The sequence below is a fragment of the Carcharhinus amblyrhynchos genome, chromosome 34 (genome assembly GCF_965287045.1).
Source record: "Carcharhinus amblyrhynchos chromosome 34, sCarAmb.v2.hapA, whole genome shotgun sequence".
NCBI classification, from domain to species: Eukaryota; Metazoa; Chordata; class Chondrichthyes; order Carcharhiniformes; family Carcharhinidae; genus Carcharhinus; species Carcharhinus amblyrhynchos.
Window position 1 is genome coordinate 17,698,803 of NC_137357.1, and position 26,251 is coordinate 17,725,053.

The 26,251-nt window shown below is 47.7% G+C and overlaps 1 protein-coding gene across 1 annotated transcript in view; it reads left to right on the forward strand.

The window, feature by feature from the left end:
• The window catches only part of LOC145361149 (anthrax toxin receptor 1-like), a 183,817-nt gene extending 158,394 nt beyond the window's left edge, over positions 1-25,423 (forward strand). The window contains exon 18 of the mRNA XM_080216766.1: positions 25,085-25,423. Coding sequence (XP_080072892.1) covers positions 25,085-25,360 — 276 coding nt within the window. The 3' untranslated portion in view covers positions 25,361-25,423. The remainder of the gene's footprint in view (positions 1-25,084) is intronic.
• The last annotated feature ends 828 nt before the right edge of the window (positions 25,424-26,251 follow it).

Here is a 26,251-nt window from a genome sequence, read left to right on the forward strand (position 1 = left end):
CAGTGGTCAGTGAATTCACATCAGGGCATGATTGGTTCCTGAAGATTGTCTTTTTTCTGTTAATTTGAGTGTTTTAATTCTACAGTGGCAATAGCTTTTAAAAATTAGCCAATTTCGAACGAAGAGACAAGAAAGGGTTGAAGGCCAACAGCTGCCTGCTTTTAATGGTGACCATTAGCATCATAGAAACCCTACTGTGCAGAAGGAGGCCATTTGGCCCATCGAGTCTGCACTGATCGCAATCCCACCGAGGACCTACCTCCCATATCCCTACATATTTTACCCGCTAATCTCTCTAACCGAAGCATCTCAGGACTCCAAGGGGCAATTTAGCATGGCCAATCAACCTAACCCGCACATCTTCGGACTGTGGGAGGAAATGGGAGCACCCGGAGGAAACCCATGCAGACACAAGGAGAATGTGCAAACTCCACACAGACAGTGACCCAAGCTGGGAATCGAACCCACGTCCCCTCGAGCTGTGAAGCAGCAGTGCTAACCACTGTGCTACCCTGCCACCCATGTGGAAGGTACTAGCTGGTGTGGACTTTGTAGTTGATCTGACTGAGAAAGTAAGTCACCTGCAGGATTGGGATCCTTGAAGGAACCATACACTCCCTTGGTGGAAGGGCTGTGTTCTCTTCCTCAGAGTCGTCTCGGCCAGCTTTGTGGATGTCAACGTTAGATCTTTGAGATATATCATTGAAGCAAGATGCTTTCCCCTTGATTTTCAACCCACATCACATTCTCAAGGGGAATGCAACATTTCAATCTCTTTCCGAGACACTGCTTTGTCAAATGGGTCTGCTCCAGGAATGGCATCCCAGAGTAGACTCTAAGAGTTTTTGATTTGATTTATTATTGATTTATTATTAGTATACAGTGAAAAGTATTGTTTCTTGTGCTATACAGAAAAGAGCATTCTGTTCATAGAGAAGGAAAGGAGAGTGTGCAGAATGTTATGTTACAGTCAGAGCCAGGGTGTAGAGAAAGATCAACTTAGTGCAAGGTAGGTCCATTTAAAAGTCCAATGGCAGCAGGGAAGAAGCCGTTCTTTAGTCAGTTGGTACGTAACCTCAGACTTTTGTATCTTTTTCCCGATGGAAGAAGTTGTGAGAGAGTATGTCAGGAATGCATGAGGTCCTTAATTATGCTGGCTGCTTTTAGAAGTCATAGAAACCCTACAGTACAGAAAGAGGCCATTTGGCCCATCGAGTCTGCACCGACCACAATCCCACCCAGGCCCTACCCCCCTATCCCTACATATTTACCCATTAATCTCTCTCACCTGCGCACCTCAAAACACTAAGGGGCAATTTTTTTTAGCATGACCAATCAACCTAACCCGCACATCTTTGGAGTGTGGGAGGAAATCAGAGCACCTGGAGGAAACCCATGCAGACACAGGGAGAACGTCACACAGACAGTAACCCAAGCTGGGAACTGAACCCAGGTCCCTGGAGCTGTGAAGCAGCAGTGCTAGCTATTGTGCTACTGTGCCATCCATAAAGGCAGCGGGAAGTGTGGACAATGTCAGTGGGTGGGAGGCCCATTGCCTAATGGATTGGGATGCATTCAAGACCTTTTGTAATTTGTTGCAGTCTTGGGCAGAGCAGGAGCCAGACCAGGCTGTGATACAACCCGACGGTTGTTCAGGCACTCACCTGATGAAGGAGCGGTGCTCCGAAAGCTCATGCTACCAAATAAACCTGCTGGACTTTAACCTGGTGTTGTGAGACTACTTACCATGCCTACCCCAGTCCGACACTCGTGATACAACCAAATAGAATACTTTCTATGGTGCAGATGTAAAAGTTGGTGAGGGTTGTTGCTGATATGCCAAATTTCCTTAGTCTTCTGAGAAAATAGAGGTGTTGATGGGCTTTCTTAACTGTAGTGTCAGCACGGGGGAACCAGGACAGGTTGTTGGTGATCTGGACACCTAAAACCTTTTCGAGACTGCGTCCTGGCTCTGTTCTCTGTCCACAGATGCTGACAGACCTGTTGACATTTTCCTGCAGTTTCTGTTTTTGTTTCAGATTCCAGCATCTGCAGTATTTTGACTTTAAGAGTTTCTTTTTCCATACTGGTCCTGGATTTAGGAAGCCCCATTATTTGAGAAAAGCTGCAGCATAGGTCTGTTGCTTCTCCGTTGTTAATGTAAGCCTTTTGGTGGGTGGGCGAATGAATGAGGGCAGAAGATGAAACAGAACCGTATTCTCCAGGTAACTTCAATACCCTTAGCGAGAGACATCTAGTGGCACTGCATCAGTATTGCAGGAACAATTTTTTTCTTCGCCTGCTGACAACTGGGATCAATCCTGTCAACGTAAAGCCTCCTCTTGGACAGGGAAGTGTATCGAGAAATAGAGGAATTTTTCAATAGGGCGACACGGTGGCACGATAGTTACCTGCCTCACAACACCAGGGGCCCGGGATCAATTCCAGTCTTGGGAGTCTGCACATTGTCCCCAAGTCGTCACACTCTGGTGTCAGTTCAGGTACGCTGGGGGAGAATTTAGCATCCAAACAGGATGTCATTTGGACTGTGGGAGGAAAACACCCGGAGGAAACTCGAGCAGACACAGGGAGAATGTGCAGATTCTGCACAGACAGTGACCCAAGCTGGGAATCAAACCCGGGTCCCTGGCACTGTGAGTTTCCTCCAGGTGCTCTGTTTGAAAGATGTGCAGGTTAGGTGGATTGGCCATGCTGAATTGCCCCTTTGTGACAGGGGGACTAGCAGGCTAAATATGTGAGGTTACTGGGATATGATGTGGGTGGGATTGTGGTCAGTTGTGACTTGATGGGCTGAATGGCTGCCTCCTGCACTATAGGGATTCTTATGATTTTAGTTTCTTATCAGTAGATACTTTTTGTTCAGAACAAAGTCTGCAATCTCTTTGTGATGCTGGTGTGTGCCACAAAATAACACTTTTTTAAAAAAAAACAAGAACAAACAGCAAAAACTTGAGTTTTTTAAATTGTGATAAATTCTCTGGGGTGGTCTGAAAGTCTGGCCACCCAGCATTTCAACATTGATTGTGACCTTCATCTTCCGCTGTGGAGTGAGTGGTGTTTTGTGGTTTGAGTCCGACTTTGAACTGTACTTGAAAGTTTTCTTAAAGTTTAAAGTTTGTTTATTATTGTCACAAATTGGCTTACATTAACACTGCAATAAAGTTACTGTGAAAACCCCCCTAGTCGTCACACTCCGGCACCTGTTCAGTTACACTGAGGGAGAATTTAGCACGGCCAATGTACCGAACCAGCACTTCTTTCAGACTGTGAGAGGAAACTGGAGCACCCGGAGGGACGCAGGGACGGGGGACAGCATGCAGACTCTGCACAGACAGTGACCCAAACCAGGACTCAAACCTGGATCCCTGGGGCTGTGAGGCAGCAGTGCACACCACTGTGCCATCCTGCTGCTAGATCTCGATAGATCTCTCTCCAAGTCACCTGTGGCCTAACCTGCTTTGGAAAGGGTTCCCTCGACTTATGAGTGACCTGGGTCTAATTCCAGACAGATTCTTCAAAGACTACCCTATCTGCATGATAGACATAATAGGCTTCCAGGTAAGTACATCTCTCCCATGTCCAGACTTAGAAAACTCCAACAGTCAGCTGGAAAGGAACGGTGCTTTATTGCATAAAATAAAGCAAAAACTGCAACCCTGTGGTGAACACAAACAGGCCCAACCCGGACAATGCAATAATGGACCCACTCGGGGGCCTGCTTTTTAAGGGCTCGGTGTACGAGCTTCAGCTGTTTAGTTAATTACGCAGTGGCACAGTGGCTGGCAGTGCTGCCTCACAATGCCAGGGACCCGGGTTTGATTCCCAGTTTGGGTGACTGTGCGGAGTCTGCACCTTCTCCTTGTGTCTACGTGAGTTTGCTGCAGGTGCTCTGGTTTCCTCCCACAGTCCAAATGGCATACTGGTTAGATGCTAAATTCTCCCCCAGTGAACCTGAACTGGTGCCGGAGTGTGGCGGCTCGGGGTTTTTCACAGTAACTTCATTGAAGTGTTAATTAAGCCTACTTGTGACACTGATAAATAAACTTTAAACTTTTACCAATCATGAGGGAGCTTGTATTCTACTGGGCCTGCAGGAATGTCAATCAGTGAATCCCCAAGCAGATCCTGGGGGTTATCACAAGACTATCCATCTTCTCTTCTAAGAATCTTGCACATGGCTGCTGTTGCAACATGATGTGCATCGCTGTCTGATATCCAGAACTATTAAGCCATTATTCGACAAGTGGCTCAGTAAGAGTTCACAAAGCTTGGTATGGGCTCCTGCTCTGCCCAAGACCACAATAAACTACAAAGGGTCAGCATAATTAAGGACTCCACACACCCTGGACATACTCTCTTCCACCTTCTTCCATCAGGAAAAAGATACAAAAGTCTAATAACACATACCAACCGACTCAAGAACAGCTTCTTCCCTGCAGCCATCAGACTTTAGAATGGAACGATGTCACATAAGTTGATCTTTCTCTACACCCTAGCTCTGACTATAATTACACTCCTTTCCTTCTCTATGAATGGTAAGCCATAGAGTCATTGAGGGTTACAGCATAGAAACAGGTCCTTCAGCTTGTCCATGCAGCCTCTTTTTTTTTTAACATCTAAGCTAGTCCCAACTGCCCACATTTGGCCCATACCCCTCTCGACCTATCTTAACCATGTAACTGTCTAAACGCTTTTTAAAAGACAAAATTGTACCCGCCTCTACTACAACCTCTGGCAGCTCGTTCCAGACACTCACCACCCTCTGTGTGAAAGAATTGCCCCTCTGGACCCTTTTGTATCTCTCCCCTCTCACCTTAAACCTGTGCCCTCTAGTTTTACATTCCCCTACCTTTGGGAAAAGATATTGATTATCTCGCTGATCTTTGCCCCTCGTTACTTTATAATCTTCTATAAGCCTGTATAAGCCTTCCATGCTGTCGGGGAAAGAAGTCCCAGTTTATCCAGCGTCTCCTTGTAACTCAAACCATCAAGTCCCGGTAGCATCCCGGTAAATGCCTTTTCTGAATGGCGCGCAAGGAACAATACTTTCCACTGTGCCCCAATACATGTCACAATAATAAATCAAATCAAAAGTGGTCAGAGAGCATTCAAAGGCTACAGTCCGCTCTGCACCAAGATGTCAGAGGAGATAAATGATTTCTGTGAGTTGATCAGTGGTTGATTACGTGGGTGTTGGTAAGAAGCAGGCGGCCACCCCATTCCCTGGAGCCATGTGTTATTACATTCATTGCTGATTTCACTGTTGTCTTTGGAAGCACCTCCTTTCCAGTGGGGACAGAAAAGGGGAGGGTGTCGGACATTACTGGGATGGTCATCCACCATTGAGCAGCAAGAGGGTTCGGGAATGCTGACGCAGCTGCCTCTGCAGCCAAGGAAAGGAAAGCGGGAGCAGGGAACAAAATACGGGAGACAATAGGAACTATGGGCGAAAAGGATAGGAAGCAGCTGTCAGCAAAACACACAGGCAGTATGTGCATTTTTTTTTGCAGGAGAACTATGAATATTTTGGACAGAATGGGGGTAGAAATTTTGTAACTCGGCCAAACTAAACAGGGTTGTTACATAACTTCTCTGGTTGACATCTGGTTTTATCCTTTGAGAGGTATCGTGAACAGTTATGACTGATGGCTCCTAACACAGAAAAGAATTCTCAATTCTTCCAAATGTTCAACTCCCAGAATGCCTCCCCTTTCAACGCTTGAAGTGTCCCTCCTTGAGTGAGGAGACCAGGCTGGTCCGTCACCTTTACAGTCACGTGGCGTGTTTATCCTTGTCTGACCCATGCACAGAGACCCGGGGTCAAGCACGGAGCTTTCCCATGGGACAGATGTCAGAGATTAGCAACTCTCTCTTCTGGGAAATGTTGCAGCGGCTCAAGACTGGCTCAGCCATGGGCTGTCCCCGTCAGAAACCCAATTATCTAACAATGCTGGCCTTCCTGTGAGGCACAGATACTGTCGACAAGATGGTCAGGAGGTGAGTGGGGGAAAGTTGAAGGTTGGAGAGGTGAAGTGGGAGGGGCTGGTTGGAGGTGAAAGAGTGAGTAAGGGAAGAAATTAGAACTATTCAGATTTGATTTATTATTGTCACATGTACTGGGATACAGTGAAAAGTATTGTTCTTGGACCTCAATATCAATATCTTTGCTTTCTTATCCCTCAAGCCCTTGCCCCTCACCATCCTACTTCCCAGTCTTGGGTTGACACATGCCTTCCTCGGCGTTTCACCTTTCTTGTCCACGCTCCGTTAAACCATCCACGATGCTCTTTGTCATGACACTTGCTCCACCAGTTGCTGTTTAAAATGGAGTGACTGACCTTTCACTCTCAGCTGTTACTATTGTTCAAAACACTCACCAATCATTGTGAGACACTGTCCAGAACACAATTTGTGTACAAATGTGAATGATAATTTCATTCAATTTTCACTCAATGCTACATCCTCATAGCCTCTGTTGACATCTCCTTCCATAGAAGATGTACCACTGTGATGTACCATGGCTAGCATGACGTCAGAGTGGGTTAACACTGCTGCCTCACAGTGCCAGGGACCTGAGTTCAATTCCCAGCTTGGGTCACTCACTGTCTGTGTCAAGTTTGCACGTTGTCTCCGTGCCTGTCTGGGTTTCCTCCGGACGCTCCGATTTCTTCCCACAGTCCAAAGATGTGTGGGTTAGGTGACTGGCCATGCTAAATTGCTCCTTCGTGTCAGGAGGACGAGCTTGGATAAATGGATGACGTTATGGGGATAGAGCCTTGGTGGGATTGCGGTCAGTGGAGATTTGATAGGCCGAATGGCCTCCTTCTGTACTGAAGGAATTCTATAATTCAATGCAACTCAACAGAAGCAGATGAGGCTAATCCACTGGTGAAGGATTCAAATGTAAGCCCTTTGACCAGCTTTGATGGCATGGTCATATTTTTAGTCCATGGCAACGCGGTTATAACAAGACACTTCAAAATTCTCAATACGTTGAGGCAGAATCAACATAGTTTTATGCTAGGAAAATCATGTTTGATTAACTGTTGGCACTGTTTGAGCAAGTCAAAAGCAATGTGGATAAAGGGGAATCTGTGGATGCGCTGTGCTTAGATTTCCAGAAGGCATTTGACAGGGTGCCACATTAAAGTTTACTGTGCAAAGTATGAGTTCATGGTGTAGGGAGGTAACATAGTGGCATGGATAGAGGATTGGTTATGGGGCATGGATAGAGGATTGGTTAGGAACAGGAAGCAGAGTTGCCATCGATGGATCTTCCTTGGTTTGTCAAGATGCAATAACTGGAGTGCCACAGGGTTCAGTGCTGGGGCCTCAAGTACTTAGAATTTATATCAATGAATTGGATGAAGAGACCAAATGTTCAGTTGCTAAATTGGCTGGAGATACAAAGTCACAAGGAGGATTCGACAAAGGGTTGTACGGTTAAATGAGTGGGAAAAGAATGGCAGATGGAGCACAATGGGGGAAAATGTCAACTTGTCCATGTGGGCAGGAAGAGTGGAAAGGCAGCATGTTATTTAAAACGTGGGAGATTGCAGAGTTCCAGGACACAGAGGGATCTGGGTGTCCGAGAACATGAATCGGGAATAGTTCGTTTTTCAAGTTAAAATTTATTTGTTAGTCACAAGTAAGGCTGACATTAACACTCCAATGAAGTTACTGTGAAATTCCCCTCGGGTTTGCAGACATAATCAGTGATTAATCAGGAAGGCAAATAGAATGTTGATGTTTATTGCAAATGGATAGGAATATAAGAATCAGAGAATCCTGCACTGCAGAAGGAGGCCATTCAGCCCATTGAATCTGGACCACAATTGTACCCAGGCCCTATCCCCACAACCCTGTAACCCGATACATTTATCCTAGCTGATCCCCATGACACTAAGAGACAATTTAGCATGACTAATCCACCTAACCCACACATCTTTGGAGTGTGGGAGGAAAGTGGAACACCCAGAGGAAATCCACGCAGACATGGGGAGAACTTGCAAACTCCACATACAAATTGACCCAAGCCGGGAATCAAATCTGGGTCCCGAGAGCTGTGAGGCAGCAATGATAACCACTGTGCCACCATATCACCCTCGAAGAGAAGCAGAGATATTTTGCTACCGAGATTGTCCAGAGAGTTGATGGGACCATATCTGGAGTGCACTGTACAGTTTTGGTCTCTGATTTAAGAAAAGATACAAGTGTGTCAGAAGCAGTTCAGAGAAGGTCCACGGGATTGATATCTGAAATGGGAGGTGGTTATCTTACGAGGAAAAGTTGGACAGGCTGGGCCAAGATCCATCAGAGTTCCGAAGTTTGAGAGGTATCATGTAAAATCCTAAGGTGAATTTCCAGGTTGGAATCTGAAGGGACGTGTCTCCTTGTGGGAGAAAGTAGAACAAGGGGACATAGTTTCAAAATAAGGGGTCTGCCCTTTAAGACATAGATGAGGATTTTTCTCTCTGAGGATTGTGAATGTTTGGAACTCTCCCCCAGAGAGTGGTGAAGACGGGGCCATTCAATATGGTTAAGGCAGAATTAGCAAGATTCCTGACTAACAATAGAGTCAAAGGTGATCATGGGTCGGTGGCAATGTGGAGTTGAGGTTCCAATCACATCAGCCATGATGTCATTGAATGGCAGAGCAGGCTCAAGGGGCTGAATAGCCTATCCCTAACTGATATGTTCTTATTTAAGTTTAAGTTTATGTATTAGTAGGCTTACATTAACACTGCAATGAAGTTATAAGTCGCCACACTCCGGCACCTGCTCGGGTACACTGAGGGAGAATTTAGCACGGCCAATGCACCTGACCAGCACGTCTTTCAGACTGTGTGAGAAAACTGGAGCACCCGAAGGAAGCCCACACAGACATGGGGAGAATGTGCAGATTCCACACAGATAGTGACCCAATTGAGGGACAGAGGGTGGTGACTGTATGGAACGAGCTTTCAGAGCTAGTAGTAGAGGGGGGTACAATTTTGTCTTCCAAAAAGCATTAAGACAGTTACATGGTTAAGATGAGTATAGAGGGATATGGGCCAAACGTGGGCAATTGGGACTAACTTAACGGTAAAAACTGGGCAGCATGGACAAACTGGGTTGAAGGGCGTGTTTCCTCAACGACTCGAAGCTGGGAATCGAACCTGGGTCCATAGCGCTGTGAGGCGCCAGTGCTAACCACTGCGCCGCCACTGCTATGAAACCATTGATTGAGGCTTTGGTCTCGCTTGCTCCCACACGTAACGGAGACATCCGTTGGAAAGGATTGAACATATTGTGTGGTGCAGCTGAACAGAAAAAAGGCCTCACGTCCCTGATTGTTTGTTGGGGGGGTGCCTCATGCAGCAAGAGCCCCCTTTGCCATCCTGCTGTGCAAACAACCCCAGGCACATCATTCCTCCTCCGCTGGCACCGCAGCACCACAGCTGTGGAGCGACCTCAAGTTACTTGGTGACTGCAAACGTTGGGAGCATTCCAAGTGAATGATGGTTGGAACCACTGTCGCCATACTCAGTGTGCGAGGTGGTCCTTGGCCCTTCCCTCAAGAACATACCCTCAAATTGGAAAGAAGTGTGCTTGACGGGGGTGACTTAGGGGGAGAGGAGATGGGGGATGGGAGGGTCCATGATATTTTCCACAGTGTTGCTCCTGTGTGTTTATTTTCATGAGGCCCGTGCGTACGAGTGCGCGCACATTGCCCTGAAACCTCAGTGAGTGAATTCTGTCTCAGCGTGCAGCGGGGCTGGAGTCGGATTCAGACAAAGGAAAGGAGCTGCAGGTTTCTTGCTGATTTGGCAGATTCAGAACCGCCCGTCAAACATCAGCGTCGAGCCGCCTGCAGTCAGCGAGCGTCTTGCTTTAATTAGTGTCTGACCACTGCCTACATCGACTGCACTCTACTCCAGAACAGCACAAACAAAGCGATTGGACAGTGGCCAACTGTACTGCACTGTACGAGCTTTAACCCTCATCTGGCCAAACTGCAAACCTTTTCGACCTGTGGCGCCTTTAAAATAGTTGCAAACAGTTCACTTTTATTTTAAATTGCCCTCGAGGTACGAACGAGAAAGAACAAAGAACAATACAGCACAGGAACAGGCCCTTCGGCCCACCAAGCCCGTGCCAATATGCAGTTCCTATTCCCATGCATGTGCCTATCAAGATATGCCTTGAACATTGCTAACATGCCTGCCTCCTCCTCCAACTCCACTGACAGCATGTTCCAAGCACCCACCATCTTCTGTGTGAAGAAAGTTTCCCCGCGTGTCTCCCCTCAAGTTAACCCCTTCTCACCTTAAACCCTGTGCACTCTTGTAGTCTTGCCTTGTTGAATGATTTTAAGGTAAGGATTGATAGACTGTTGAACGGTAAAGAAATTAAGGATCATGGTGAGCGGGCGGGTAAGTGGAGCTGAGTCCACGAAAAGATCAGCCATGTTCTTAATGAATGGCGGAGCATGGGCCGGATGGCCTACGCCTGCCCCTAATTTTTACATTCTTATGTTCTTGTGTTCTCGACTCTTCCAGCCTGGGAAAAAGCCTCTGACTATCCATTCTGTCTGTGCCTCTCATAATTTTGTAGGCCTCTATCTATCAGGTCGCCCTCAGCCTCAGTCTTGCCAGCGAAAACACAGCCTACAGATTCTGTCTGGGCCAGCATTGATTGCTTGTCCTCAATTGCGTCTTGAGAAGGTGGTGGTGAGCCATCGCTACCCACCCCCCCACCACCCCACCACCACTCCCCATCTTCTTTCACCACTGCAGTCCCTGAAGTGTATGTAGGTACACCGACAGTGCTGTTAGGGAGTGAGTTGCAGCATTTTTGACCCAGCAACAGTGAAGGAACGGCTAATATATTTCCAAGTGCTGACAACAGACTTGGGTTATGGAGAGTCAGTTCGCCTGCTCCCTCTTCAGGTCCACCCAGGCTCAACGTACATGAGTTCCAACAATGTACAATCTATAAACAAGTGATGAAGAAAGATTCTGAGGGAGGGAGCTGCCCATTAATAATGTCTAAACAACACACAAAGGGCGGATAAAGTGCCATCAGTCTAGCCGTGCTTGGATCTATCTCTGCGTCCATCTCCCATTGTCAGTGCCTGCTCCACCCAACAACTACAGTGGAGGCAGGACTGGGGATTCAACTCAACTGGTTGGTACCCACAAAGTGTGAGGCGAGTCTGGATTCAAGGCATCCTCTCCATGTTTGAGGCCATTTCCAAGCTGATTGCACTCTGCCAATGAATGTGTGAGTTCAGTGTGCAATCTTCCAATCATCCCCCTGGAGGATCAGACTGGATCCCAGAAGTCTGAAGCATTGCAAATTTTACACCCTGGTTAACAACGAGGGGAGAGGAGTAAACCCATTAATTGCAGGCCAGTCAGCCTAATGTCAGTGGTGGGGAATCTCCTCAAAGCCAGACAGGCACAAAGTTACAATCATCGAATCCCTACGCTGCAGAAGGAGGCCACTCGGCCCATCAAGTCTGCACCAATTGTAATCCCACACAGGCCCGATCTCCATAACTTTTCACATTTACCATAGCTAGTCCCCCTGACACTAAGGGGCAATTGAGCATGGCCAATCTGCACATCTTTGGAGTGTGGGAAGAAACCGGAGCACCCGGAGGAAACCCAGGCAGACATGGGGAGAATGTGCAAACTCCACACAGTGACCCAAGCCAGGAATTGAACCCGGGTCCCTGGAGCTGTGAAGCATTTATCCGAGCCAGTCCCCCTGACATTAAGGGCCAATCAACCTAACCTACACATCTTTGGACTGTGGGAGGAAACCCACACAGACACGGGGAGAATGTGCAAACTCCACACAGTGACCCGAGGCCGGAATTGAACCTGGGACCCTGGCGCTGAAAGGCAGCAGTGCCAACCACTGTGCCGCTCAGTTGGGTGCATGGCAGATGAAACTGAATGCAGTGATGTGCCACTGATACATTTTAAAGATTGACAAAGAAATTGATAAAGAAGGGTAGGAGAAACTATGAAGCTGGGCTAGCGCTTAATATAAAAAAGGATAGCAAGAGTTTTTATAAGTATATAAAAAGGAAGAGGCTGGCTAGGGTGAACATTGGACCCTTAGAGGATGAGAAGGGGGACTTAGTGGTAGGGGATGGGGAAATGGCTGAGGTCTTGAATAACTTTTTTGTTTCGGTCTTCACGGAGGAGGACGTGAATAATTTGCCGGGTGTTAGAGATGGAAAAGTGGTAGGACTGGAGGGTCTCAATGACATTACTGTTACTAGAGAGGCGGTGCTCGACAGACTGGAGGGGCTGATTGTGGACAAGTCCCCAGGACCGGATGGAATGCATCTGAGGGTTCTGAAAGAAATGGCGGAGGTGATAGCGGATGCGTTGGTGGTTATTTTCCAGACGTCGCTGGATTCCGGGGAAGTGCCGGAAGATTGGAAAGTGGCTAATGTTACGCCGTTGTTTAAGGGTGCCAGGCAAAAGGCAGGGAATTATAGGCCGGTTAGTTTAACGTCTGTTGTAGGTAAAATGTTAGAATCCGTCATCAAGGAGGAAATAGCGAGGCATCTTGAGGGGAATTGCTTGATAGAGCAGACGCAGCACGGTTTCGTTAAGGGGAAATCGTGTCTGAAAAATTTACTGGAGTTCTATGAGGATGTATCCAGGGCGGTGGATAGAGGAGAGTCGGTAGATGTGGTCTTTCTGGATTTTCAGAAGGCGTTTGACAAGGTACCTCACAAGAGGTTATTGCAGAAGGTCAGGGGACATGGAGTTGCGGGTAGGGTGTTAGCGTGGATAGAGGACTGGTTGTCAAATAGGAGGCAGAGAGTGGGGGTCAACGGGTGCTATTCGGATTGGCGGTTGGTGACTAGTGGAGTGCCTTGGGTCGGTGCTGGGGCCTCAGCTATTTACCATTTATATAGATGATCTGGAGGAGGGAACCGAGTGTATGGTGTCGAAATTTGCTGATGACACCAAGATTGGTGGAACGGCAAATTGCGCGGAGGGTGTGGAGAGTCTGCAGAAGGATCTAGATAGGCTGGGCAAATGGGCCAGGAACTGGCAAATGGAATTTAATGTTGCCAAGTGCGAGGTGGTCCACTTTGGTAGGAATAATGGTAGGAAGGATTATCACTTACGTGGAGAAAAACTGCAGCAGGCGACGGTGCAGAGGGACCTCGGGGTCCTTGTGCATGAGTCGCAAAAACCCAGCTTGCAGGTGCAGCAGGTGGTCAGGAAGGCAAATGGGATGGTGGCCTTCATAGCGAGGGGGATTGAATATAAAAGTAGGGAGGTCTTGGTGCGGCTATATAGGGCATTGGTGAGGCCGCAGCTGGAGTACTGCATGCAGTTTTGGGCGCCGTACTTACGCAAGGATATTTTGGCCTTGGAGGGAGTGCAGAGGAGGTTTACTAGGCTGATACCGGAGTTGAGGGGGTTGAGCTATGAGGAGAGGCTGAATAAACTCAGCTTGTACTCGTTAAAGTTTAGAAGAATGAGGGGAGATCTCATTGAGACGTATAAGATGATGAATGGGATGGATAGGATAGAGGTGGAGAGACTCTTCCCGCTCAGAAAGGACAGTAGGACTAGGGGGCACAGCCTCAAGATAAAGGGGGGGTGGTTTAGAACGGAGTTGAGGAAGAATTTCTTCACTCAAAGGGTAGTGAATCTCTGGAATTCTCTGCCCGTTGAAGTGGTGGAGGCTACCTCGCTAAATATTTTTAAGACGCGGGTTGATGGGTTTTTGATAAGAGAGGGGATTAAGGGTTATGGGGAGAGGGCGGGAATGTGGAACTGAGCCACGACAGATCAGCCATGATCTTATTGAATGGCGGGGCAGGCTCAAGGGGCCAGATGGCCTACTCCTGCTCCTATTTCTTATGTTCTTATGTACAAGCAAGAATGAGGAGAGGCAATGCAAACTGAATGGTGCATCTGTCACTTTACATATCGTTGCACGTAGCATGTAGATCAGACTGTGAGAAAAGTATACTAAATCTTCCTTCATAATAACATGACAGCAGAAGGTCACTGAGTCAACTGTTGTAGCAACTTAATCAAGATTGTAGCTTTGTTTAATTCATTCATGGGACATGGGTATGACTGGCTGGCCAGCATTTATTGCCCATCCCTCATGGCCCTTTGGAGGACACTTGAGAGTCAAGCACATTGCTGTGGCTCTGAAGTCACATGTAGGCCAAACCAAATAAGGACGGCAGATTTCCTTCCCTCAAGGACATGAGTGGTATCAAATGATAGTAACCCAATGGTTATATCGATCCAACCATCGAACTGATCCAGTGTCCTGGCCAATATTTATCCCCCAAAAGAAATTATCCGGTTGTTATTTGGTTTGCACTTTGAATATTACTGGGGTCTCTGGTCAGGTAATGTCTAGCCTGTTCTGGATTGGGAAGATTTTCCATTGCCTCTGAAGCGAGGAGTTAGCTCTAACTCAAAGCAGGTTTCCTCATATAATCCTTGATTTACACCGTGCTATGTCTGAGCTTTGAGGGAAGTACACCTCTCTCGTGTGCAGGCTCTGCCATCTTGAAATTGACTGCTGATGTCGCTGTTACATCATGGTACACATTAGTACCACATGGCCACAACTGCCAACCCCTCAGATGACAATGATCCCATTGCTGTTTGATTTAACCATTCCAACAATAACTATCTCATTGGCTGTAAAACAGCTTGGGAGGTCCAGAGAAATAACAACCCTTCATTCTTTTTTCCTTTCTGGTTGACTCAGCAATTTTACCAAGCCAATGATTACACTAACTCTGTGGTCTCGCTGATCCAACATCCCAGTGACTCTGACTAACCCAACACATTTCTGTTGTTGAAATAACTCCTCAGAGGCCGGTGTCCTTTCACCAGATCCCCTTTATTTAGGGAAGGAAATCTGCTGTCCTTACTCGGTCTAGCCTACACATGACTCCAGAGTTACAACAATGTGCTTGGCTCTCAAATGCTCTCCGAAATGGCCAAACAACTGAGTCAGTTCAATGGCAACTAGGGATGGGCATTAAATGCTGGCCCAGCACAGTAGCACAGTGGTCAGCACTGCTGCTTCATAGTTCCAGGATCCTGGGTTCGATTCCTGGCTCGGATCACTGTCTGCATGGAGTTTGCACATTCTCCTCGTGTCTGCGCGGGTTTCCTCCGGGTACTCCGGTTTCCTCCCACAGTCCAAAGATGTGTGGGTTAGGTTGATTGGCCACACTAAGAAATTGCCCCTTAGTGTCCAGGGATGTGTACGTTCAAGGGATTCATGGGTATAATCTGTAGGGATATGGGAGTAGGGCCGGGGTGGGATTGTGTTTGGTGCAGACTCGATGGGCCGAAGGGCCTCTTTCTGCCCTGTAGTGTTCTATGATTCCCACAAATGAATTTAAAAAGACTCTGTATTTCATTGTGAGAGTGCATCTGGTTCACAATCACAATCAGGAGTCCCAGAGAACCTGACACTCCCATTTCTATATGCAGGCAAGGCTCCCTGATTGGGCAGGTGGTCATTACCTCCAAGAGGCCAACCTCATGAGCCTCTTTGATATCATTACAGTTATCACATCTTCACTAATCTTCCTGCCGGGAATTTGGCAGGACTGCCTTGTGACACAGAGTAATGACTCCTTTTTAAGTTGACATCTCTTGGTCAGATTGTATTTGTATCTCTCCTTGAATGAGGTGTCTTGAAGGATAACCCAAAGTGTTGTTGAGTGGTGTGACGCCAGTCAGCACTCAAGATCCTGGGGATGACGTGAATGATGCATTCCATTAATTGTTGCACTAATGAGTTGGATGTTAATGGAGTTAAATTCTGGATGTTCTTCGAGCAATGTCCCATAGTTGCACAACTCCCAAGCAACTGCAGAGATATTTATGCAAATGCATTTGATCACCCAATCCAATCAGCCATATTCTCAACTCTCCTTACTGGACGAGCTTCAAGAGGCAAAGGTTGTTTGTCAGTGTGTACCATGGATGGAGTTCTTGGGAAGGAATGCCCCAAAGTGCTGTGTGGGGACATTGTTGTGTTCATCTTACAAGCAGCTTCCTCATTGGGTAGCAAATTTAAAACAGGGTTGAGGAGAAACTATTTCTCCCAAAGTAGTTGTGAATCTGTGGAATTCGTTCCCCCAAAATGCGGCAGATGCTGGGGCAGTGAGTAAATTTAATGGAGGGATTAGGTAGCTTTTTAATTGGTAATGGGTTGAAGGGTTATGGGGAGAAGACAGGAAAATGGGGATGAGGAGCATATCAGCCATGATTGGAATGGCAGAGTGGACTCAATGGGCCAAAAGGCCTAATTCTGCTCTGAGATTTTCTGAATTGATGAATTTAGTTACATCTGATATGTATATACACAAAGCAACACCACAGTGTGAAAAGATGATCCAACCCAAAAAGGCAGAATGAGTTGACATCCTCCAGACCCCCAGAGTTGAAACTTTCTTTCAGAAATTCCTTCCTCGGAGCTTGTACTGTTGACTTCTGGAATGTAATTTGTAAGCCTGAATCGTTTCAAAGCCTTGTAGAAGGAATTTTAGCCGGATGTGTGACCCAACGGGATGTGTGGAATTGGAATGGGATATATGATAAACAGTCAGATCACATATCCTATAATATAGGAGAGGTTAGATGGGCTGAGTGGCTATATTTTCCTAATTATGTGGTCTTTAATTCTGCCCTCTCCTGCATTCCAGTTATATCGACTCCACCAGCAGTGGCTGGGTCTTCAGTTGTCTGAGCCAAGAGGTGTATTTTCCTCCTCTAAGACCCACATCTCTCATCTAGCTTTGGGTTATCTCATAGAGTTATCAAGGTATACAGCACACTAACTGACCCTTCAGCCCAACTCACTCAGGCTGACCAGGTTTCCCAAAGAAAACTAGTCCCATTTGCCTGCGTTTGGTCCATATCCCTTGAAACCTTTCCCATCCGTGTAACTGTCCAAACCTCTTTTAAATCTTGTAATTGTACCCATCTCTGTGACCTCCCCTGCAGCTCACAGTTCCACATATGTACTTTGTCTTAGAATAAATCACTGGATGGGATGTATTATTATTTTAAAGGAGTTATATGGGGAGGTGATGGCCGAGTGGTATTACCGCCAGACTACTAATCCAGTAACTCAGCTAACTTTTTGGGGACCCGAGTTTGAATCCCACCACAGCTGTTGATGGAATTTGAATTCAATATCTAGAATTAAGAATCTAATGATGACGGTGAAACAACTGTTGGAAAAACCCATCTGGTTCACTAATGTCCTTTAGACAAGGAAATCTACCATCCTTACCTGGCCTGGCCTACGTGTGACTCCAGAGCCACAACAATGGTGAACTTAAGGCCTTGATGTTCGCAAGGAATTTAGATGTGGTGGTAGTGACGTGGTTAAAGGAAGGGCAGAACTGGCAGCTAAATATTCCTGGGTATAAGTGTTTTAGGTATGACAGGGGAGGGTCGAAAAGAGGAGGGGGAGTGGTGCTCTTAGTTAGGGAGCACATCACAGCAGTGCAGAGGGAAGATAACATGGAGGGGTTGGAAATTGAGTCTCTGTGGGTGGAGTTAAGGAATAGGAAGGGAACTATTACTATGCGAGGAGTGTACTACAGGCCGCCCGACAGCCCGCGGGCAGTGGAAGAGGGTATATGTGTAGACATTTTGGACAAGTGGAGGAAGAACAGGGTTGTTGTAGTGGGAGATTTTAATCTCCCTGGGGTGGATTGGGAGGTGCCCAGAGCTGGGGGTTCGGACGGGGAGGAATTCGTGAGATGTGTATCGGAAGGGTCCTTGGAGCAGTCTGTAGATAGCCCAACTAGAGAGAGGGCTATACTGGATGTAGTTCTGGGAAGTGAGCCGGGTCAGGTGGTTGAGGTTGCAGTCGGCGAACATGTGGCTAACGGTGACCACATCTCTGTCTTAGGATACGAATGGAAAAAGATGAGTGCTGTCCTAAGGGGAGGTTGCTAAATTGGTGGAGGGCTAGACACAGCCAGATTAGGCAGGTGCTTAGGGACAGACTGGGATAGGCTGTTGGAGGGCAAATCCACGTTAGGCATATGGGAGTCTTTCAAGGGAAAACTGAAATGGATGCAGGAAAGGCATGTGCCGGTTAGGAGGAAGGATGGGAAAGGTAGGATTAGAGAGCCGTGGATTACTAGAAGTAGAGAAGACCTGGTTAGGAAGAAACGAGAGGCGTATGTCAGGTCTAAGCAGCTGGGAACGGAGAAAGCGTTGGAGGAGTACAGAGAGAGTAGGAGGGATCTCAGAAGGGGAGTTAGGAGGGCAAAAAGGGGGCATGAAATGGCTTTGGCAGGTAGGATTAAGGAAAATCCAAAGGTGTTTTACTCCTCATTGTTCCTTGGGAGCACGTCAGAGAGGGAGAGACTGGTGAGTAAGTTACTGTGTTTCTTTTTTCAAAGCTTTTTTTTAAATTTTAAATCAGAGTCAGGAAGTGGTCATAGGGAAGTAGTTTTTTTTCCCTCTGGACCCCCATAAATTGGAAAGGTGAAGAAACCCGATACTCTACACAGGTAGAGTATCCCACCCCTCCCTCCTCCTCCTCTAACCAAAAAAGAGAGAGGCGAGGGGCTCTGAGTGAGAGCAGGTAAGTTTGTTTTTGTTTTTGCGTGAGCTGTAAGGGCTTTGGCTCAGAGGGCCAAAGCAAAAAGGGTGAGGCAAGGTAAGTTTATAAGTTTTTTTAATATTTTTTCTCTGTATTTCTAAAAAGGGCAAATATGAGTGTGAGTCCAGTATGTTGTTGCCGATGTAATATGTGGGAGGTCCTGGAGGCTCCTGGTCTCCCAGACATCCATACCTGAGCTCGGTGTGTGGAGCTGCAGTCCCTACGGGACCTGGTAAAGGAACTGGAAAGGTAGCTTGAGGACATTCGTCTCATTAGAGAGAATGAGGAGATAAGTGATAGGAGCTGTCGGCAAGTTGTCACACCAAGGCAACGGGAAGAAGGCACGTGGGTAACTATTAGGAAGGGGAAACCTCAGGTGACGGAGAGCACACCAGTGGATGTCCCCCTTCAAAATAAGTACTCCTGTCTGAGTACCACTGGGGGGGGACAGCTCATCTGGAGGAGGAAGCAGTGGCCAGCTCTCTGGAGCTGAGCCAGTACTTCAAAAAACTAAGAAAGAGAACAGCAAGGCAGTACTAATAGGGGGCTCCATAGTGAGGGGATCAGACAGGTGTTTTTGCGGATGCAGACGGGAGTCGCGGATGGTGGTTTGTCTCCCTGGAGCTGGGATCCGGGATGTCTCTGGGCATGTCCCAGACATCCTGAAAGGGGAGGGTGAGGAACTGCAGGTTGTGGTTCATATAGGTACTGCTGACATAGGCAGGAAGAGGGAAGCAGTCATGAAAAGGGATTATAGGGAATTGGGTAGGCAGCTGAGAAAGAGGAATGCGAAGGTAGTAATCTCAGGATTGCTGCCTGCGCCGCGGGAGAATGAGAGCAGGAATGGAATGAGGTGGAGGGTGAATGCATGGCTGAGGGACTGGAGCAGGGGGCAGGGATTCCAGTTCCTGGATCATTGGGACCTCTTTCGGGGCAGGTGTGACCTGTACAGTAAAGACGGGTGGCACTTGAATCCCAGGGGGACCAATATCTTGGCAGGAAGATTGGCTCGGGCTACTGGGGGGACTTTAAACTAGAAAGGTTGGGGGGGAGGGAACAGAGATGAGGAGACTGAGACCGAGGAGGTTAGCTCTCGGGTAGGGAAGGACTGTAGACGGTAGGAGAGGGAGGTTAGACGGGTGGTGGAGAAGAGAAATGTCCAGACCGAGGGGCTGAGGTGTGTCTATTTTAACGCCAGGAGTGTAGTAAATAAGGTAGATGAGCTTAGGGTGTGGATTACTGCTTGGGAATGTGATGTGGTGGCCATTACAGAGACTTGGATATCTCAGGGGCAGGACTGGGTACTTCAGGTGCCAGGATTCAGATGCTTCAAGCAGGACAGGGTTGGGGGCAAAAGAGGTGGTAGAGTGGCACAGTTGATCAGGGACAGTGTCATGGCTGCAGAGAAGGAGGATGCCGTGGAGGGACTGTCTACGGAGTCTCTGTGGGTGGAAGTTAGGAACAGCAAAGGGTCAATAACTTTGCTGGGTGTTTTCTTTAGGATGCCCAATCGTGACAGGGAAGTTGAGGTGCAGATAGGGAAACAGATCCTAGAGAGATGTAGTAATAACAGAGTTGTCGTGATGGGAGACTTTAATTTCCCAAACATCGACTGGAATATCCCAAGGGTAAGGGGTTTGGACGGGGAGGAGTTTGTTAGGTGTGTTCAGGAGGGGTTCCTGACACAGTACGTGGATAAGCCTACGAGAGGAGAGGCTGTACTTGACCTGGTGCTGGCTAATGAACCAGGACAGGTGTCGGATCTCTCGGTTGGAGAGCATTTTGGGGATGGAGATCATAATTCTATCTCCTTCACAATAGCATTGCAAAGAGATAGGATCAGGCAGGCTGGGAAGGTGTTTGTCTGGAGTAAGGGGAAATATGAAGACATCAGGCACATAATTGAACAAATAAACTGGAAGGAGGCTTTCTTGGGGAAAAGTACAGAAGGAAGGTGGCGGATATTCAAGGAACGTTTGACTGGAGCTCTGCACGATAACGTTCCGATGAGACAAGGAGGTTTTGGTAGGGCACGGGAACCGTGGTTCACGAAGGTCGTGGTGAACCTAGTCAGGAAGAAAGGAAAGGTGTATAGAAGGTTCAGAGAGCGAGGAGATGGTAAGGATCCAGAGGAGTCTAAGACTTGTAGAAAGGAGCTTAAAAAGGAAATTAGGAGAGCCAGAAGGGGTCATGAGAAGGCCTTGGCAGCTGAGATTAAGGAGAATCCGAAGGCCTTCTACAAATATGTAAAAAGTAAAAGGATGAGAAGAGAAGGGATAGGACCTATAAAAGGTGAAGGGGGAAAAGTCTGTGTGGAACCGGAAGAAATGGCAGAGGTGCTTAATGAGTACTTTGCCTCGGTATTCACGGTGGAAAGTGATCTGGGAGGTTGTACTACAGGTTTGTGGCAGTCTGAAAAGATTGAGTATGTGGATGTTAAGGAAGAGGATGTGTTAGAACTTTTAAACTCTATCAAGACAGACAAGTCGCCGGGACCGGATGGGATGTACCCCAGGTTACTGTGGGAGGTGAGGGAAGTGATTGCAGAGCCTCTGGCGATGATCTTTGCGTCGTCGATGGGGACGGGAGAGGTTCCGGAGGATTGGAGGATTGCAGATGTGGTTCCTATTTTCAAGAAAGGGAACAGGGATAGCCCAGGAAATTACCGACCAGTGAGTCTGACCTCAGCGGTTGGTAAGTTGATGGAGAGGCTTCTGAGGGACAAGATTTATGAGCATTTGGAGAAGTTCAGAATGATCAGAAATAGTCAACATGGTTTTGTCAAAGGCAGATCGTGCCTTACGAGCCTAGTTGAGTTCTTTGAGAATGTGACTGAGCACACTGGCGAAGGAAGAGCGGTAGACATGGTTTACATGGACTTCAGCAAGGCGTTTGATAAGGTCCCCCATGCAAGACTTCTTGAGAAGGTGAGAGGGCATGGGATCCAGGGGGCTTTGGCCTTGTGGATCCAGAACTGGCTTGTCTGCAGAAGGCAGAGAGTGGTTATGGATGGGTCTTTTTCTGCATGGAGGTCGGTCACCAGTGGAGTGCCCCAGGAATCAGTTCTAGGACCCTTGGTGTTTGTCATTTTCATAAATGACCTGGATGAGGAAATGGAGGGGTGGGTTAGCAAGTTCGCAGACGATACAAAGGTTGGTGGTGTTGTGGATGGTCTGGAGGGATGTCAGAAGTTGCAGCAGGACATAGATAGGATGCAAGACTGGGCGGAGAAGTGGCAGATGGACTTCAAGGCAGATAAATGTGTAGTGGTCCATTTTGGCAGGACCAATGGGATGAAGGAATACAATATCAAGGGTAGGAGTCTTAGCTGTGTTGAACAGCAGAGGGATCTTGGGGTCCGGGTCCACAGGACTCTTAAATCGGCCTCGCAGGTGGAGGATGTGGTCAAGGCGTATGGTGTACTGGCCTTCATTAATCGAGGGATTGAGTTTAGGAGTCGGGAGGTAATGCTGCAACTTTATAGGACCCTTGTCAGACCCCACTTGGAGTACTGTGTGCAGTTCTGGTCGCCTCATGATAGGAAGGACATGGAAGCTATTCAAAGGGTGCAGAGGAGATTTACAAGGATGTCGCCTGGATTGGGAGGTATGCCTTATGAAAATAGGTTGAGGGAGCTGGGACTCTTCTCCCTGGAGAGACGAAGGTTGAGAGGCGACCTGATAGAGGTTTATAAGATGTTGAGAGGAATAGATAGGGTGGATTCTCGGAGGCTATTTCCCAGGGCTGAAATGGTCGCTATGAGAGGACACAGATTTACAGTGCAGGGAAGCAAGTACAGAGGAGATGTTAGAGGTCAGTTTTTCACTCAGAGGGTGGTGAGTGAATGGAATCGGCTACCGTCGGTGGTGGTGGAGGTGAACTCGCTGGGGTCTTTTAAAAGACTTCTGGATGAGTATATGGGATCGAATGGGATTGGGGGTTATAGATAGGTCTATGGCTTAGTAGGTGTAGAAGTGATCGGCGCAACTAGTGGGCCGAAGGGCCTGTTTGTGCTGCAGTGTTCTATGTTCTATATTCTATGTTCTACGTCAGGAGCAAAAGGGTGGCTAGGGGTAAAATCGGTCCTCTCAGGGACAGACGAGGAGAATTGTGCTTAGAGTCTGAGGGAATGGGGGAGATCCTGAATGAATACTTTGCGTCGGTATTCTCAAAGGAGAGGGGCTTGATGTCTGGTACGGTCATCGAGGGAGCTGTAGACCAATTGAAGGATCTATCAATTATGAGGGAAGAAGGGCTTTTAGGTAGCATTAAAACTGATAAATCTCCGGGGTCCGATGGCATTTATCCGAGGCTGCTTTGGGAGGCGAGAGATGAGATTGCTGGGCCTCTGACGCAAATCTTTGTCTCTTCTTTGGACACAGGTGAGGTCGCAGAGGACTGGAGGATAGTGAATGAGGTACCGTTGTTTAAAAAGGGTAGGAGGGATAACTCGGGTAACCATAGGCCGGTGAGTTTGACGTCAGTGGTAGGCAAGTTGATGGAGAGGATTCTTCGGGATAGGATGTATGAGCACTTAGAGCGTTGCGATCTGATTAAGGATATGCAGCACGGCTTTGTAAAGGGGAAGTCTTGCTTTACGAATCTGGTAGAATTTTTTGAGGTGACAAAAACGGTCGATGAAGGACGAGCCGTTGATGTCGTCTATGTGGATTTCAGTAAGGCGTTTGACAAGGTCCCTCATGTTAGGTTGGTGGAAAAGATTAAGGCTCATGGGATACGTGGCCAGGTATCTAGATGGGTTGAGAATTGGCTTGCAAAGAGGAGAAAGAGAGTAGTAGTGGAGGGGTCCTTTTCCAGCTGGAGGTCTGTCACTCGTGTTGTGCCGCAGGGCTCAGTACTGGGACCTCTTCTCTTTGTGTTGTGTTCAATGACTTGGAAGAGGGAGTAAGTGGTGTGATCAGCAAATTTGCTGATGACACCAAGATGGCTGGATTGGCAGGTACTGACGAGCAGTGTCTGGCAATACAACGGGATATTGATAGGCTGGTGTATTGGGCAGATATATGGCAAATGGAGCTTAATCCGGATAAATGTGAGGTGATGCATTTTGGCCAGAATAATGTAGGGGGGAGTTATATGATAAAGGGTAAGCCCATAAGGAGTATAGAATCGCAGCGAGACCTGGGGGTGCAAGTGCACAAGTCTTTGAAGGTGGCAGTTCAAGTGGAGAAGGTTGTGAAGAAAGCCTATGGTATGTTTGCCTTTTTAGGAAGGGGTATAGAATATAAGAGCTGGAGTCTAATGTTGCAGTTGAACAGAAGATTGATTAGGCCGCATTTAGAGTAGTGTGTCCAGTTCTGGTCGCCTTACTACAGGAAGGACGTGGAGACAGTGCAGAGGAGGTTTACCAGGATGTTGCCTGGTTTCGAAGGACTGGGTTATGAGGAAAGATTGGGGCTGTTCGACTGAGGGGGTATCTAATAGAGGTATTTCCGATGTTAAAGCCACACACTGAGGGGCCACTGGCTTAAGGTGAGGGGGGAGAAGGAAAATACAGATATTAGAGGGAGGTTTTTCACACAGAGGGTAGTGGGGGTATGGAATGCTCTGCCAAGTAAGGTGGTGGAGGCAAGCACGCTAGAGTTGTTTAAGGGTAACTTAGACAGGCACATGAGTGGGTTGGAGATGGGTGGATAGAGGAGATTGTTTTAAATAAGGTTCATTAGCATTGGGGCATCCCTGGTAAGGTAAATGGATATGGTATCATTGTAACGTTTTTTCTCTTTTCATTCACAGGTTTTAAGTTGGTCCGCCTTGTTGTCCAACGAGGGGCACACATGTGATCGGTTGTACTTGGGCTGCTCTTGATAGTTTGAGATTGGTCTCGTGCTTCATGTCGTTAGTGTGTGCTTAAACTGGACCAGATGCTGGGCAACACGACAGCTCAGTGACTGTCACTGTTTGCTGTGCAGACACATGGATTTGGGCCAGTGTCTGTGGGAGTTTGCGCATTCTCCCTGTGCTTGCGTGGGTTTTCTCCGGGTGCTCCAGTTTCCTCCCACACCCCAAAGATGTACTCTTCGGCTGACTGGCAGTAATAAATTGTCCCTAAATTAGTTTCTCTCAATGTGGATGGCCCTAAAACAGTAGATAAGGGTCATGGGTGGAGGGGGGGAACTGGTAGTGTTAAAATGGCGGCGTGGGCTCGTTGGGCTGAAGGGTCTGTTTCCTGGGCTGTTTTTGTTCTTTGATTCTCAATTACCTTACAAGGGCAATGCAGAATGGGCAATAGGTGCTGGCCAGCCAGTGATGCCCATGTCCCACAAATGAATTTAAAAACTATCAAGAAAGGCTGTTTTGTTCAATTCATTTCATATCTGTGTTTCTGGGTAAAATATTAGTGCAAGCGATCGTGTATTTGAACTGATGAATTAACCGTTTTGCCCTTCTGTTTTACCCGCAGGGTCGCTGTATCAATTTCACAAGAGTAAAGACCAACACAAAGCCACCCAGTTATCCCATCTACAACAACGTGTGGAACAATGCACCACCCCCCATCTACCGCCCCAACATAAGCCTGCCTGCATCGCCTGCCCCATCACCTGAGCCCTCACCCACTCAGTCAGCAACTCCTTCACCCTCTTCATCACCCACCTCCACTCTGCCTCCACCTCCGCCGGGACCGCCACCCACACGGGCTCCACCCCCATCACGCCCACCTCCTCGCCCTTCTTTCTAAACCCGGGGCAAGTCGCACGTGGGTTAACCCTTCGTTTCAACAGCTGGTGGGAAGGGCACCAAAGAGGTAGCACCAAAGAGGTACTGTGTCAAGGTCCCTAATGGCCTGAAGGAGACTCTTCCCTTTTTTGTGCGTTCATTGGAGGGTACCTACATCAAACCAAACTCCAATTTCCACAGCAAATATCCTTTTTGGACTTGTGCCGCTTCGAGTTGGCGTTTTATTGTCTTAAACTTGATCCATCGTCGCTTTTACATTTGTGGTATATTGATATTCGACAGTTACCATTTTATATATATCTTATTACATTTTAGTATCTTTTTTGCAACTAAACTGAGCGTCACAATTCAACATCAAACTTTTGCCGCATGTGTTGAATTTGACCGGGTCAATTGTTGAGTTCTTACTTCTCTCCAAATGAATTTATGGAAAGGTTGTCAATATTCCTTGTGGATTGCGCCACCCTCGGTGTAAAGTTATTCATGAAAAGAGTGACAAAGTGGTATGCCAGACATGTTGGATGTGGGAGCACCAAATTGCATGTAGCTTTGGCCTCGGTTGGGGCGGGGGTATTTCTAGCTGGTATGGGCAAGGTTCTGCTCCTCCTTCTCTCCTTCTCCTCTCCTCCTCCCTCCCTCCTCCTCCTCCTCTCTCCCCCCTCCTCCCTTCCTCTCCTCCTCCTCCTCCTCCCCCCTCTCCTCTCCTCCTCCTCCTCCTCCCCCCTCTCCTCTCCTCCTCCTCCTCCCCCCTCTCCTCCTCCCCCCCTCTCCTCCTCTCCCCCTCTCCTCCTCCTCCTCCCCCCCCCTCTCCTCCTCCTCTCCTCCCCCCCCTCCCCTCCTCTCCTCCTCCTCCCCCTCCTCTCCTCCTCCTCCTCTCCTCCTCCTCCCTCCT